Source organism: Misgurnus anguillicaudatus, chromosome 17, assembly GCF_027580225.2.
Source record: "Misgurnus anguillicaudatus chromosome 17, ASM2758022v2, whole genome shotgun sequence".
In the NCBI taxonomy this organism is placed as follows: Eukaryota; Metazoa; Chordata; class Actinopteri; order Cypriniformes; family Cobitidae; genus Misgurnus; species Misgurnus anguillicaudatus.
In genome coordinates, this window is record NC_073353.2 from 10192104 (window position 1) to 10209169 (window position 17066).

General features: G+C 38.3%; 1 protein-coding gene across 1 annotated transcript; it reads right to left on the reverse strand.

Moving 5' to 3' along the window:
* Nucleotides 1-8635: 8635 nt before the first annotated feature.
* LOC129422915 (uncharacterized) lies at nt 8636-14652 on the reverse strand. Its single transcript, XM_073854797.1, has 2 exons — nt 8994-14652; nt 8636-8781 (listed from the first exon to the last, which is right to left on the reverse strand). Exon 1 carries the CDS (start codon nt 14650-14652, stop codon nt 9400-9402), a length of 5253 nt encoding a protein of 1750 aa, XP_073710898.1. The 3' UTR covers nt 8636-8781; nt 8994-9399.
* Nucleotides 14653-17066: the final 2414 nt, after the last annotated feature.

A 17066-nucleotide genomic window follows, 5' to 3' on the forward strand; every position in this document is an offset into this window, starting at 1 on the left:
GTAATTAGGTATATTATTATTTTAATAGAGACTCAAATAAATAAGCACAACAAATATTTATTCTGCAAAGAGAAATTTAATATGGCTTTAAAAAGGCTTATGTCTCCTAAAAGTACTGAAAATAAAACACTTCACAGACTTTACTGTATTAATTAAATATACACGCATTCGTATGCAGTATAAAAATTCTTTAGTCAAGAGCACAGAGTGATTTTATTGAGAGATGAATTAGGTTACTGCAGCTTTAAGACGTGAGAGAGAGATCGTTCACGTGCACTGATGACAGGCTTCTGTGTGTGTGGGCGGTGGCTGAACGCAGACAAGCAGCTGTGAGGAAAATAGGAGTTTAAACGCTCAAAACTTTAAGACGTATGCAAATAAGAAACTTTTGGCATGAGGATGCAATTGTCCGTGATAGATATGTGTTGTATACGCTGTTTGATGGGGATGTGAAGACGCCTCGCGCTGTTTACCGGAGCGCGTCCTCCGGTAAATACGCATATCTCTATAAAGGCAAAGAGAGACATACAAATCTGCACGCTGCACATGAGCAACAGGTTGTAAAGCATCATAAGCATTTTTACAACCTGTTGCTCATGTGCAGCGTGCAGATTTGTATGTCTCTCTTTGCCTTTACAGAGATATGCGTATGAGGACGCGCTCCGGTAAACAGCGCGAGGCGTCTTCACATCCCCATCAAACAGCGTATACAACACATATCTATCACGGACAATTGCATCCTCATGCCAAAAGTTTCTTATTTGCATGCGTCTTAAAGTTTTGAGCGTTTAAACTTTTATTTTCCTCACAGGAAAACAAAAATGTCTTTAATTGCAACCGCATTCAGGATCCTTTTGATGACAAAAGTAAACAGAAAGATCGGTTTATGAGATCGGCAGATTTAGCGAGCACCGATCGAGTCATTTAATGCCATTATCGGCCGATACCGATCGGCGGCCGATCGATCGGAGCATCCCTAATGGACTGTAATCATAGCAAAGCTTACCTTGTCATTGCTGGTGTGATATGGATTTTACTGGCAACATTTGTAAAAGTCTCTTTACTTCTGAGGTTCAAGCAGCATGGGAGACAGATAGAAACTTTCTGTTGCTTTTACTTAGTGCTCTTTTTCGCAAAATTATGCGTGTGCGGCGGTACTGGACCTGATTGCGACCACTTATACAGCCGCGGACTTCCCAGATTTGGCTCTTTAAGAAACATGTCTATTTGACGCGCACCGCGTCCAAATCGCATTTCAAATACAAAGTTAAAGTAAAAATGAACATGTTGCATGGAAACAGGCATACGCTGCGTCCCAAACCGCCTACTTCCATACTATATAGTAGGCAAAGAGTACGAGAAGTAGTGCTTTTCGCCCACTATATAGTATGGAAGTATGCGGTTTGGGACGCAGATAACTATTTTACACGCAGCTTTTTCATGTGTGGATGCTGGTCGCGCGCGTTGGTAAAAATAAAATAAAAAAATAACAGAGTCTAATTTTGAAATGCATTGTTGTAACGCGCTCGTTACTACGACTGTAACGAGTAAAATATTACCAAAATTTTATTAGTAATGCGTTATATTACTGCGTTACAGCAAAAACTAATATATACTGTAATACATTATATTTTGTAATGCGTTACTCCCAACACTGTTTATAATGTGGCAGAGGGCAACTGGACAGGGCTTGGACAATGTGGAGGAGGGTATTCATTAAATGTTGTGGTTTTTATTCAGAAATATAATTTTATATTAATTATAATATATTTTTATATTTTTTGAATAATTTTATAATATAGCCTAATACATTTGGTGATGTGGGCGATTTCTTTTTTTTTTACAAATTCACCAGCTTTGGAGAATATTCTCTCGCATGAAACAGATGATGCTGGAGTACACAAAAATTGTTTAGAAAGCTTTTCTATGGTTTGGCTTCACTTGCGTGAAAAGTAAAGCCGCCAAGTTTCAAACCTGTCAACGCCGGATTGGGCTATCAAGCAGTCGTGTGGTTCACTAGAGAAATGAACCAGTGTGTTTGCTTCAGACGTCGTATTTCACGTGAGTAGTGACGTAACGATACAAGCTCCGAAACAGTGGTTCATTGCAAGGACTTTTCGAGTCTGAAGCAAGCATCGAAGCTTCGGTGTCAGACGTAACATCACTAGTTGTGGTGTCTTCCACGGGCTCCTCTACTCAGCCGAAGCCCAGGCTCCGGCCTACTCCTCGGGCTTCTGTTCCTACATCTGCCTCAGCTCTTTGCAGTATTGTGGCTCATAAAGGTGCAATGTACAGCGGATTAGAGCATCACGCTTGCAAAATCACCCTCTTGATTAACTTCCACTGTTATTGTAACATGAATTCTGTCTCGCTCCACAACTTCTGTTTAGCTTAGCTTAGCATAAAGATGGCGGCTGATCGTTTTTTCTCGTCTGTGTTCGTATTTTTTCGTAAGTCCCACCCACTGATCTGTAATTGGTCTAAAGCGTGAGTGGGTCCCACCCATAGCCCCCACCTTGGAAAATGAGGAATGAGTGTCTGTAGTCTTTCACACTCAACAGAGATACAGGATTTCCTTCTTTCAATGACGCAAAATGACGATTTTTACATCATTGAAAGAAGGAAGTGCCTCACTGAAATCAGTATTTCTCTCGTCTCAGGAGAAACTGAGGGAATGATGCACAACCATTCAAAAACATGACTGGGGTTCTAATGGTACAAAGCTTAATGCAAATGGGTGAAGTTTCCCTTTAACAAGTCTATGATTTTACAGCATAAAACTATAAAATAACAGTCTCATGCAAAGCATTTTGTGAACCAGAAATCCTCATCAACCTTTTTCTGTTGTTTCCTTTATATTTTGGTTCCCATAATGCTTTGCATGAGGCTGTTATTTGATGGTTTTATTCTGTAAATAAAAAGACTTGTTCATGTTTAATGTTCATTTAACTTTGAACAAACTGTTGCCAGTAAATAACATACATATAAATCTACAGTAAGTTACTGGCAAACAGCTGACAGTAATACTGTAAGTTCTACATATTTTTTTAACAGTGTAGTGTTAGGTGTTGATAGATAAACAGTTTTATGAATGGTTACAGGGTGAGGATCAGTTGAAGAAAAGCCTGAGGTATAAGCACATTATACTGTAAGTCTACAGTACAAGCCTTGTGAGCTGAAAAATTATTGTATGCACTGTGCAGGATACTAACAATCTTCTCTGTGATAAAAAAAGAATTTTAACTCATTACAACAAAATGCCAAGAGCATACCATCACATAATTATATTGTATTCCTTCAGCCATGCAGACACCATAATTTTTTTTTTAATTTCAAGAAAAATGTAACAACTAGAGAAAGATACAAATACTGTAGATCTTTAAAATAATGTGCATTTTTATGCACACCAAGCATAAAAAATTAAATGAATGTACTTGATTTTATGTGTTGTATATTTAAATTAAATTTCCTCTTTGTGTGACAGACAATCTGAAAAAAAAAAAAAATATATATATATATATATATAATTTCATCAATACATTGCAATTATATGAATTTGGATACATCTTAAATTTGTTAATAAACTATTATCCTTATATTGAAGTAGTTAAGATTATCATTTATATTCAACATTTGATAGGCCTATATACCATATTATGAAACACATGTCTATATTTTATTAATTATTATTGTAACAAAATGTATCAAATTTAATATATAAGTTGATTTTCTTTAATTGTTAGATTAATAGTGGTTAATAAAGTCAAATAAAATGTCAAAGAGTCAGCTGTAATATCATCTATGTTCACTCCCCGACATCGTCTGCGCTTGGGTTCTCTTGTCTCCCGTCTCAACCCTGACAATTTCACATACAATAGAAGTAGTTAAAGTACATAGTGTAGAAAGATGCATTGAAATCACAGTTCAACTGATTAAATTTAATTTTATATATTTGAATTTATTTGGCAAACTTGTATTTGAAACATTACATTTAATTAATAATTAAATGTACTGTTAATATACATTAACTTATTTTTAGTTTCACATTAATTGCTTGACAGTAGATTGAACAGTGCACTTTAAGTATATTTTAAAAACACTAAGCAATTATAAAAAGTAGATATAAAGTTGTAATAAAGTACCAATTAAGTTGTTAAAAAAATTACTCTTAATGGCAACTTATTGGTTTTAATTTCAACTTAATATATGATATATTTGAAATTAATTGCATTTAATGTGCATTCAGTGCACTGAAACCATTGCATTCAATTCACACTTAAGAGTATTGCTAACAGACATTAAAGTATATTTTCAATCACATTAATTGCATGTAATTATATTGTGTATAGTGCACTTTAAGTATATTGTAAAAACACTAGAAGGAATTATGAAAATAGATATAAAGTTGTAATAAAGTACCAATTAAGTTGTTCCAAAAAAATCACTCTTAATGGCAACTTATTACATTTTATTTCAACTTAATATATGATATATTTGAAATTAATTACACTTAATGTGCATTCAGTAAATGAACAATTCACCTTTGTTGATTCTCCTTATAAACATCTTAATGTAAATGCATTTGTTGGTATTTCAGTAGCATCTATTTAATTCACGATAAAATACACGAAGAATTAAACCAGGGACTGTGCATCAATGTGCTGCTTTATGCTTCTGTGCTTTAAATGTATAGCAGCCCCTTGGCATCGACAAACGAGACAGAGAGTTTCGACGGGTGCTTAATCCTTTTTATTTTCGCTCGCTTTGAGCGCCATTAACCGTGCCTTCGAGAAACGTTGCGTTGTTGCACCGTGAAACTACATAAAGAAACAATATACTCATAAATACAAAACTTATGTACAAATGACAGATTATTTAAACAAATACACATTTACAGATACCCAAAAGACAAATAAATTATTACATACATGAGATATTAACCAAAGGAGCTCGACAAATAACACGTGACATACGAAATTATATATTACTTTAAAATATAACATGCAAAACACACAATAAAGACACATACCTCGCTCCGCTTGCCAAAGGGTACTAAATCAACCAAAACGTAAAGTGCATCCACTTTTACAATATATATTTCCAAACTTTAATAAACAGCATGTGGGAACCACCATGTGCTCTTCATCTGCGCCTCTCTCTTCTACCTGCGTTACAGCTTGCGCTACGTAGAGAGCGTGCGTGCGCGCACACAACACATTTAAAGTGACACACACACATACATATTTTGCGGTCATTTACACTCCCACCAATTATGAGATGATGAAAGAACAGAACAAACTGTGAATGAATCAGAACATGATTTCTGAACATCAATATGACCGCCTTCAAACTGTTTATATCAATGTAAAGTCTAAAACGTTAGGATTTATAGAACTTAAATACCTGGTCTGATGCAATGTTATCAAAAAGCAGTCACAGATTACTCATGTTCAATAAGTACCACCAATTTTTGTATGGGCCTTTCAATGACTGTGGGCTTGGAGCGTTGATTTTGTTTTAGCTCCCCCAACTGCAACTTGACTCGCCTTACAAGACCATCACTTCCTTCACTGGTTTCCACCACTCGGCCTAATTGCCACTGACCTCTGGGAATCATTTCGTCTTTGATGATTACAAAATCATTCAATTGAAGGTTTCGGCGAGGAATATGCCATTTTTGAAGTGATTCAATGTTGAGAAGGTATTCCTTCTTCCAACGACTCCAAAATTGTTCAATTAGGTATTGAACTCTGCGCCATCTTTTAGTGGCATACACATCTTGTTTTACAAACTTTCCTGGAGGTGGAAGAGCAACATCAGACTTCATCATTATCAGATGGTTTGGGGTCAATGGTTCGAGTGAATTTGGATCATTAATCCCATCTACCGTTAGAGGGCGGCTGTTTACAATTGCCATTGCTTCATTGTTTCAAGTTTCAAACCTGTCAACGCCGGATTGGGCTATCAAGCAGTCGTGTGGTTCACTAGAGAAATGAACCAGTGTGTTTGCTTCAGACGTCGTATTTCACGTGAGTAGTGACGTAACGATACAAGCTCCGAAACAGTGGTTCATTGCAAGGACTTTTCGAGTCTGAAGCAAGCATCGAAGCTTCGGTGTCAGACGTAACATCACTAGTTGTGGTGTCTTCCACGGGCTCCTCTACTCAGCCGAAGCCCAGGCTCCGGCCTACTCCTCGGGCTTCTGTTCCTACATCTGCCTCAGCTCTTTGCAGTATTGTGGCTCATAAAGGTGCCATGAACAGCGGATTAGAGCATCACGCTTGCAAAATCACCCTCTTGATTAACTTCCACTGTTATTGTAACATGAATTCTGGCTCGCTCCACAACTTCTGTTTAGCTTAGCTTAGCATAAAGATGGCGGCTGATCGTTTTTTTCGTCTGTGTTCGTATATTTTCGTAAGTCCCACCCACTGATCTGTAATTGGTCTAAAGCGTGAGTGGGTCCCACCCATAGCCCCCACCTTGGAAAATGAGGAATGAGTGTCTGTAGTCTTTCACACTGAACAGAGATACAGGATTTCCTTCTTTCAATGACGCAAAATGACGATTTTTACATAATTGAAAGAAGGAAGTGCCTCACTGAAATCAGTATTTCTCTCGTCTCAGGAGAAACTGAGGGAATGATGCACAACCATTCAAAAACATGACTGGGGTTCTAACTATACAAAGCTTAATGCAAATGGGTGAAGTTTCCCTTTAACAAGTCTATGATTTTACAGCATAAAACTATAAAATAACAGTCTCATGCAAAGCATTTTGTGAACCAGAAATCCTCATCAACCTTTTTCTGTTGTTTCCTTTATATTTTGGTTCCCATAATGCTTTGCATGAGGCTGTTATTTGATGGTTTTATTCTGTAAATAAAAAGACTTGTTCATGTTTAATGTTCATTTAACTTTGAACAAACTGTTGCCAGTAAATAACATACATATAAATCTACAGTAAGTTACTGGCAAACAGCTGACAGTAATACTGTAAGTTCTACATATTTTTTTAACAGTGTAGTGTTAGGTGTTGATAGATAAACAGTTTTATGAATGGTTACAGGGTGAGGATCAGTTGAAGAAAAGCCTGAGGTATAAGCACATTATACTGTAAGTCTACAGTACAAGCCTTGTGAGCTGAAAAATTATTGTATGCACTGTGCAGGATACTAACAATCTTCTCTGTGATAAAAAAAGAATTTTAACTCATTACAACAAAATGCCAAGAGCATACCATCACATAATTATATTGTATTCCTTCAGCCATGCAGACACCATAATTTTTTTTTTAATTTCAAGAAAAATGTAACAACTAGAGAAAGATACAAATACTGTAGATCTTTAAAATAATGTGCATTTTTATGCACACCAAGCATAAAAAATTAAATGAATGTACTTGATTTTATGTGTTGTATATTTAAATTAAATTTCCTCTTTGTGTGACAGACAATCTGAAAAAAAAAAAAATATATATATATATATATAATTTCATCAATACATTGCAATTATATGAATTTGGATACATCTTAAATTTGTTAATAAACTATTATCCTTATATTGAAGTAGTTAAGATTATCATTTATATTCAACATTTGATAGGCCTATATACCATATTATGAAACACATGTCTATATTTTATTAATTATTATTGTAACAAAATGTATCAAATTTAATATATAAGTTGATTTTCTTTAATTGTTAGATTAATAGTGGTTAATAAAGTCAAATAAAATGTCAAAGAGTCAGCTGTAATATCATCTATGTTCACTCCCCGACATCGCCTGCGCTTGGGTTCTCTTGTCTCCCGTCTCAACCCTGACAATTTCACATACAATAGAAGTAGTTAAAGTACATAGTGTAGAAAGATGCATTGAAATCACAGTTCAACTGATTAAATTTAATTTTATATATTTGAATTTATTTGGCAAACTTGTATTTGAAACATTACATTTAATTAATAATTAAATGTACTGTTAATATACATTAACTTATTTTTAGTTTCACATTAATTGCTTGACAGTAGATTGAACAGTGCACTTTAAGTATATTTTAAAAACACTAAGCAATTATAAAAAGTAGATATAAAGTTGTAATAAAGTACCAATTAAGTTGTTAAAAAAATTACTCTTAATGGCAACTTATTGGTTTTAATTTCAACTTAATATATGATATATTTGAAATTAATTGCATTTAATGTGCATTCAGTGCACTGAAACCATTGCATTCAATTCACACTTAAGAGTATTGCTAACAGACATTAAAGTATATTTTCAATCACATTAATTGCATGTAATTATATTGTGTATAGTGCACTTTAAGTATATTGTAAAAACACTAGAAGGAATTATGAAAATAGATATAAAGTTGTAATAAAGTACCAATTAAGTTGTTCCAAAAAAATCACTCTTAATGGCAACTTATTACATTTTATTTCAACTTAATATATGATATATTTGAAATTAATTACACTTAATGTGCATTCAGTAAATGAACAATTCACCTTTGTTGATTCTCCTTATAAACATCTTAATGTAAATGCATTTGTTGGTATTTCAGTAGCATCTATTTAATTCACGATAAAATACACGAAGAATTAAACCAGGGACTGTGCATCAATGTGCTGCTTTATGCTTCTGTGCTTTAAATGTATAGCAGCCCCTTGGCATCGACAAACGAGACAGAGAGTTTCGACGGGTGCTTAATCCTTTTTATTTTCGCTCGCTTTGAGCGCCATTAACCGTGCCTTCGAGAAACGTTGCGTTGTTGCACCGTGAAACTACATAAAGAAACAATATACTCATAAATACAAAACTTATGTACAAATGACAGATTATTTAAACAAATACACTTTTACAGATACCCAAAAGGCAAATAAATTATTACATACATGAGATATTAACCAAAGGAGCTCGACAAATAACACGTGACATACGAAATTATATATTACTTTAAAATATAACATGCAAAACACACAATAAAGACACATACCTCGCTCCGCTTGCCAAAGGGTACTAAATCAACCAAAACGTAAAGTGCATCCACTTTTACAATATATATTTCCAAACTTTAATAAACAGCATGTGGGAACCACCATGTGCTCTTCATCTGCGCCTCTCTCTTCTACCTGCGTTACAGCTTGCGCTACGTAGAGAGCGTGCGTGCGCGCACACAACACATTTAAAGTGACACACACACATACATATTTTGCGGTCATTTACACTCCCACCAATTATGAGATGATGAAAGAACAGAACAAACTGTGAATGAATCAGAACATGATTTCTGAACATCAATATGACTGCCTTCAAACTGTTTATATGCATGTAAAGTCTAAAACGTTTTATAGAACTTAATTACCTGGTCTGATGCAATGGTATCACAAAGCAGTCACTGATTACTCATGTTCAATAAGTACCACCAATTTTTGTATGGGCCTTTCAATGACTGTGGGCTTGGAGCGTTGATTTTGTTTTCGCTCCCCCAACTGCAACTTGACTCGCCTTACAAGACCATCACTTCCTTCACTGGTTTCCACCACTCGGCCTAATTGCCACTGACCTCTGGGAAGCATATCGTCTTTGATGATTACAACATCATTCACTTGAAGGTTACGGCGAGGAATATGCCATTTTTGACGTGATGCAATGTTGAGAAGGTATTCCTTCTTCCAACGACTCCAAAATTGTTCAATTAGGTATTGAACTCTGCGCCATCTTTTAGTGGCATACACATCTTGTTTTACAAACTTTCCTGGAGGTGGAAGAGCAACATCAGACTTCATCATTATCAGATGGTTTGGGGTCAATGGTTCGAGTGAATTTGGATCATTAATCCCATCTACCGTTAGAGGGCGGCTGTTTACAATTGCCATTGCTTCATAGAACAACGTTCTGAGTGATGCGTCATCAAGCCTGCCTGGGCATAAAGCAAGTGTGGCATTGAGTACATTTCGCACAGTACGTATCTGGCGCTCCCAGACACCTCCAGCATGGCTTGCAGAAGGAGCATTAAAGACAAACTCGCATTGCCTTTCTGTAAGAAAGATCTCCAAGGCGTTGGTGTCAATCTCTTTTAATGATTTTGCAAATTCATTTTTAGCTCCAACAAAGTTAGTGCCGTGGTCACAATGAAGTTTGCGAACTGCTCCTCTGAGGCTGATAAAGCACCTTAGGGCATTGATAAAGGAGTCTGTAGAAAGGTCCTCAATCATTTCAATATGGACTGCACGAGATGATAGACAAGTGAATAATAGGCCATATCTCTTAAGCTCCTTACGAGCTCTCTTCACAATAAATGGCCCGAAACAGTCCATACCACAGTAAGCGAATGGAGCGGAAACCTCAACACGTTCTCTGGGAAGTTCTGCCATACGCTGTTCTTCAGCTGGTCGTCTGAGTTTTCGACATTGCACACACTTGTGTATGAACTTGGCGACGGACTTACTGCCTCCAATGATCCAGAATCCATTCATTCTTAACTCCATTTGAGTTTGGCTTCTTCCCTGATGATGAACTTTTGTGTGGTAATGTGACAGAATTAGTCTAGTGATGTGGTTACCTTTTGGAAGTATTACAGGATGTTTTAGATCTTGACTGAGAGATGAGTGTTTTAGCCTCCCACCAACACGAAGGATGCCATTGTCCAAAATAGGATCCAGAGGGTACAGTGCACTTGAATTTGGTAGGGCTTCTCCTCTTTCAATTATTTGCATTTCCTTTGAGAATGCTTGCTGCTGTACAAGCTTGATGACCACCTTGGCAGCTCTCTCACGTTCTTCAACTGTCACATGATCACTGTTGTATGTCTGTTTGTGGTCCAATCTGTTTATTCTTGCAACCACCCTCAGAAGCATAGACCAAGAAGAGAATCGACTTAAGCGACTGAGGATGTCTGCTCCGTCTCTGACTGAGGTCACAAAGGTTTGGACTGATTTAACTTCAGGATCACCAACAAGCAGGTTCACAGGTGTGTATGGTGTTGCATTTACTTCCTGTTCCCACAGGAATTTGGGTCCTGATAACCACATTGATGTAGAGATGGCAGATGCATTAAGCCCTCTAGATGCATAATCAGCAGGGTTGTCTGTTGTATTGACGTAACACCACTGACTAGGATCTGTGACATCTCGTATCAGCTGCACTCGATTTGCGACAAAAACATGAAACCTACGGGCTTCGTTGTTAATGTATGCTAAAACGACCTGTGAGTCTGTCCAGAAGAACTCTTGGTCAATCTTCATCTCCAGCTCATTTTTCAGCATGACACTCATTCTGGCAGATATCACAGCAGCTGAGAGTTCTAACCTGGGAATGCTTATGACCTTTGTAGGCGAGACCCTGGCTTTAGCCATCACCAGACTGCAGTGGACTTCACTCTTGTCATTTTTGAAGCGGAGGTAGGAGCAAGCACCATATCCTGCATTACTCGCATCAGAGAAGTGATGTAACTCCGTTCTGACTATGTCACTGAAGGTATCTGGGTGATAACATCTTGGTATTACTACTTCCTTAAGTTTCAGAAGATCATTTTTCCAATCCACCCATTGAGGACGCAAGTCGTCAGGAAGTTCGTTGTCCCATTCAGTACCTCTACGACACAGTTCTTGTAGGATACACTTTCCCTGTAGAATAAATGGGGCGACAAACCCAAGAGGGTCATATAGAGAGGCTATAACAGACAGAATACCACGGCGAGTCAAAGGTTGATCCTTAAGGTCGATGCTGAAACTGAATGTGTCATCCTTTGTTGACCATTGAATGCCGAGTACACGTCCAGCTGGTGTTGCTTCAAGATTAAAGTCAAGAGGCTTTGATGTTGTTGCCTTTTCTGACGGGTTTAAACAACTCAGAACGTCTTCCTTATTTGAGTTAAATTTGTGAAGCCGTAAACCTCCATGTTTACACACTCTTTGAGCTTGCATTATTAGTTCTTTGGCTTCACTGGTTGAGGGAACACTGGTTAACCCATCATCCACGTAAAAGTTCTTCTCAATGAATGCTGAGGCTGAAGGATAGTCAACCTTGTGCTGCTGTGCCAGGTACTTTAGGCCGAAATTAGCACACCCAGGTGAAGACGTGGCACCAAAGAGGTGGACTGCCATGCGATATTCTTGAGGCTCTTTCTCCAAGTCTCCACCCTCCCACCATAAGAATCTCAGGTAATTGCGTTCATCAGGTGGGATGAGAAACTGGTGAAACATCTTCTCTATGTCACAGGTAACTGCAACAGGCTCCTTTCTGAAACGGCACAGCACTCCCACCAAGGAATTGGTTAGATCAGGCCCAGTCAGAAGAGTGTCATTTAAAGATATACCACGAAACTTTGCTGAACAATCGAATACTACCCTCAGCTTGTTTGGTTTCTGAGGGTGGTACACCCCATGGTGTGGGATGTACCACACCGTCTCTCCGCTTGATATAGCTGGAGCTTGTTCGGCATCACCTCGGATGATCATCTCATCCATGAAAGCCTTGTAGTGATCATAATATTGTTTATTGGACTTGAGCCGTTTCTTTAAGTGTTGTAGTCGAGCAGTTGCTAGCCCTTTGTTGTTGGGTAGTGAGGGTCGGCTACTGCACTTAAATGGGAGAGGAAGCTCGTAATGTCCATTATCCTTCTGATGAATATTGGCACTGAGGTGCTGTATGAAACGAACATCCTCTTGTGACACACATTTATCCTCATAAGCTTTCTCATTGAAATCTGACTCAAGAATTTTCAAGATATCATTGGGCGATGGGACAGGTATTTCCTTTACTGCAACACGGTGGACAAAGCTCTGATTTCCTTGTCGGTCAAGGTGTGGATTAGACAGGCCTATAATACTCCACCCAAGCACAGTTCTTTGAGCGAAAGGCTCATTCTCACCACCTACTATGGCTTCCAAGGGAGCTAGAGCAGATGGGCAGTCAAATCCAATTAAAAGTCCGACTTCACAGTTCAAAAGTGGTGACAGCTGACTTGCTAAGTGTCTGAGGTGACTCCACTGAAGCGCTGTGTTCTTGGTGGGAATATACGACTTGTCCACTGGAATGAAGTCTCTTGTGTATGCTTGCTGTAGTGGTATAGAACATGCAGATTGTAGTCCTCTTACTTTAAGTCCACAGACTCTCTTACTGGCAGTGATCGTGTCAGCAGCTGTCATGGTGCTGAGCCTCAATTGCACAGGTTGTGAGACAACATTCAAACCTTCAAGAAGATCTTCCAAGATGAAACTTGAGTCGCTCTGGGTGTCAAGTAGAGCATACGTTAATACTTCTCTTTGGGGTTCGTCCACTGTAGAGATGAAAACTGGCACAATGCTGGAAGTAGCAGGAGAACATTGAGTGAGTGCGTGGGTCATGACTTTATGAACTTCCTCACTTGCTTGAACATTCGTAGATGCCCCTTTAGGGTCCTTTGAAGGAGCTTTATCCCTTTCTTCATGTAAGCAGGTAGGATGACTTCTTCCACACGTACCACATGTATGTCTTCTTCTACAGTCTTTACTCATGTGTCCCTTTCTGAGACATCCGAAACAGAGGTGGGTTTCATGAATGAAGGCTTTCTTTTCTTCAGTAGTCTTTCCAGCAAATGTAGTGCATTGAGCAATGTGATGTTTTTCATCCTTGCAGAAAAGGCACGATGTCTTTGGCTTAGAGTTGTACGTCTCTGGTCTTTTTGAGCTTAATTCCTTCACCTGAACCTTTGTATTGAGAGCCTTAGCACGCTTGGGGAACCTTTCATCTGTGTTCTTTTGATTCACAAATAGTGCAGAGGTTATAGGATTACAAGCTATTTTTGCTTCCTTTTGCAGAAATTCTGTGAAGCATTTGAAACTTGGATAGTCACCTGATGTGTCCAGCTCTTCCACCACAATTCGGTTCCACTTTCTCACAATCCATTCAGGGAGTTTCTTTAACAGCTTGTGGTTTTCTTCAGAATCATTTAGTATGGCTAATCCTTTTACGTGAGGAATTGCCTCGACACAACCTTGTAGGAAATCTGTGAAGTCTCGTAATGCCAGTGGGTCATTTGCTCCAATTTTGGGCCATCTCATCAGCTTGTCACGAAATGCTCTTTGGATTACGAACGAGTTCCCATACCTTTCCTGTAACACTTTCCAGGCACCTTGATACGCATCCTCAGAGTTTCTGTAGAAATATCCCTCCACTGCTTTGCGAGCTTCCCCAGCAAGGTAATTCTTCAGATAGAACATTTTTTCACCAGCAGGAAGAGGTTTTCGATCAATGAGGGCCATGAATGACATCTTCCAATCTATGAATTTTAAAGGGTCACCGACAAAGACAGTGGGTTCTGGAACTGGCAGCCGATGTGTGCTTAGTGAGTTTGCTATTGCTTGAGCTAGATTTGCAGTTTCCTGAGGTGATGTAACTTCATATCCTTCACATGATGCTTGCTGAGGTAGGAACGACTGTGCTTCTGGGTTCAGTTGAGATGTAAGCTCTGTTCTTTGGCAGCCAGTGTGAATGCTAGGGCCTTCGTCATCTTCATAGCGATGAAGGTTGCCTTCCAAATCGCTATACACTTTGACACGAGCTGCTGCAACCTTAACTTCTTTGTCAACTTGTAGCTGTTGTAGCCGTTTCTTTTCCTCAACTAGCCTTAACTGCATTTCAGCCTCTTTATGCTTTATCTCCGCTAACATTCTTGATTCACAAAGCTTCCAGTCATGGTCCATCTTATCAAGCTTAGCTTGTTGATTGTGAATTTCTTGTAAAGCTTTAGCTTGTTCCAGTTTCGCTGCGAATTCTGCCTGTGCATCAGCACGCTTACTTGAGACTTTAGAAGTCTTTGATTGGTTATCGGATCCCAGTGATGACTCTGAAACGACTGTGTTTGTTACTGTGCATCCAAAGACGGATCCATATTCATCCTTATTCAGCACCTGCCTTACTCTTTCCTTCACAAGCTCTTCGTTGTAACTTTCATTAAATGTTTCCAGTCGTTTACTGACAAGATCAGTGATTTCTGCAGTTAGTGCAGCGCAGGCATCCATACGTTTAACAATATCTGGAGTGGTAGTGTGGTTACGCAGAATTGGTTCATATCGCTGATAGACTGAATCATGTCTGCCTTGAATGTCCTGCTGTATTTGATCCAGGTCTTCACGTGTACAGAATGTTTTCAAATTTGATCTAGCCTCTCTTGCAGCCTGCTTCCAGGACTCATATGTCTTATGGAAGGACTTTTCCTGTTTCTTTGCTTCGAGCTCATGCATCTCTCGACCTTTCTCTGTTAAGCTTCTTTCACGTGAGCTTGCTCTGATCTGTTGCACTGGTGGGTTGCTTATTTCTTCAGCTGGAAGTGGCATCTCCTCAACTTGTTCAACTTCCTTTTCAGGTGGGTTTTCCATGGCCTCTTTAATTTTGCTTACTTCTTTAAACTGGGCAACTTAAGCCATAAGTGATACCATTTCCATCAGACCTCTAAAATGCAAGCACTCAAAAATATTAGCAAGGAGAATCAACACAAATGCACAACAGTAAACACTTTTAACATTTAAATATGTCCCTAGTAATAGATCAGAAATTTCAGTGTTTACAAACAGTAGTAAAATTAACTGTACTTTTGTGTATGACCTTTTAAATGTCCAAGATAAATCTTCAACAATCAACATTCAAATTTAACACACAAGTTTTTTATAGTCTTTAAATAATCAAGTAAACTTGAATATTTACTTGTGATTTTACTTATTCAATTTAAATGTCTCTTGTAGTTTTATCCTTCAATTTAATAGTCCAAAAAATATTCTCCTTTTCATTTGAACATGTCAACTTACAGAGTTCCAATGAACGGATGCAGCTCACGTGGGAAAACGATTTAACTCACAGTCTCAATCTCATCTGTAATGTTAAACGGTGCCTTGCCACCACCTTGCGATCTTTCCCTTTAAGCAGTTATAATGACGTCACGATCTGCTGTGTCTGCGCAAACGTCCGCAGCGCCGTGCTGATCCTCGTGCGGCGTTGTGATGAACTCTCTCGAACAGGGCAGCAGCGAAGTGATGCAGAGTCCAGATAAGCGTCGAGTTTCACTATAGCAGCCCCTTGGCATCGACAAACGAGACAGAGAGTTTCGACGGGTGCTTAATCCTTTTTATTTTCGCTCGCTTTGAGCGCCATTAACCGTGCCTTCGAGAAACGTTGCGTTGTTGCACCGTGAAACTACATAAAGAAACAATATACTCATAAATACAAAACTTATGTACAAATGACAGATTATTTAAACAAATACACATTTACAGATACCCAAAAGACAAATAAATTATTACATACATGAGATATTAACCAAAGGAGCTCGACAAATAACACGTGACATACAAAATTATATATTACTTTAAAATATAACATGCAAAACACACAATAAAGACACATACCTCGCTCCGCTTGCCAAAGGGTACTAAATCAACCAAAACGTAAAGTGCATCCACTTTTACAATATATATTTCCAAACTTTAATAAACAGCATGTGGGAACCACCATGTGCTCTTCATCTGCGCCTCTCTCTTCTACCTGCGTTACAGCTTGCGCTACGTAGAGAGCGTGCGTGCGCGCACACAACACATTTAAAGTGACACACACACATACATATTTTGCGGTCATTTACAAAATGTTTGTTGATTCATGTGTTGTGTTGTTTGCCAGGTATAAAGATTATTGGTCATGATACATCCGTCAGGTTTGGCGAAAACGGTACATTCTTTACCCAGTTGACAGACACTGATGAGAGCCTATCTCGGATTATATGGCGTAAAAAGACACGAGAAGACCCTGTGGAAAAATCCTTTTTTATAATTTTACCAAATGGAAAAACGGAAAACCTAGATGGATTAAAGGACAGAATAAAATTCATTGGGAACATTGCAGAAAAAAATGGATCTGTTCAGCTGCTGGGAATGAGGCTCCTGGATGAAGGGATCTATACTTGCATCTTTAATTTATTTCCCAGTGGACCATTCGAGACCAACATCAATGTCACAGTTCTTGGTATGATGGCATTATAATACTGTCTGATTTACAGGAATAATAAACTTATTTTGTTATATTTGCATGTAAGCAT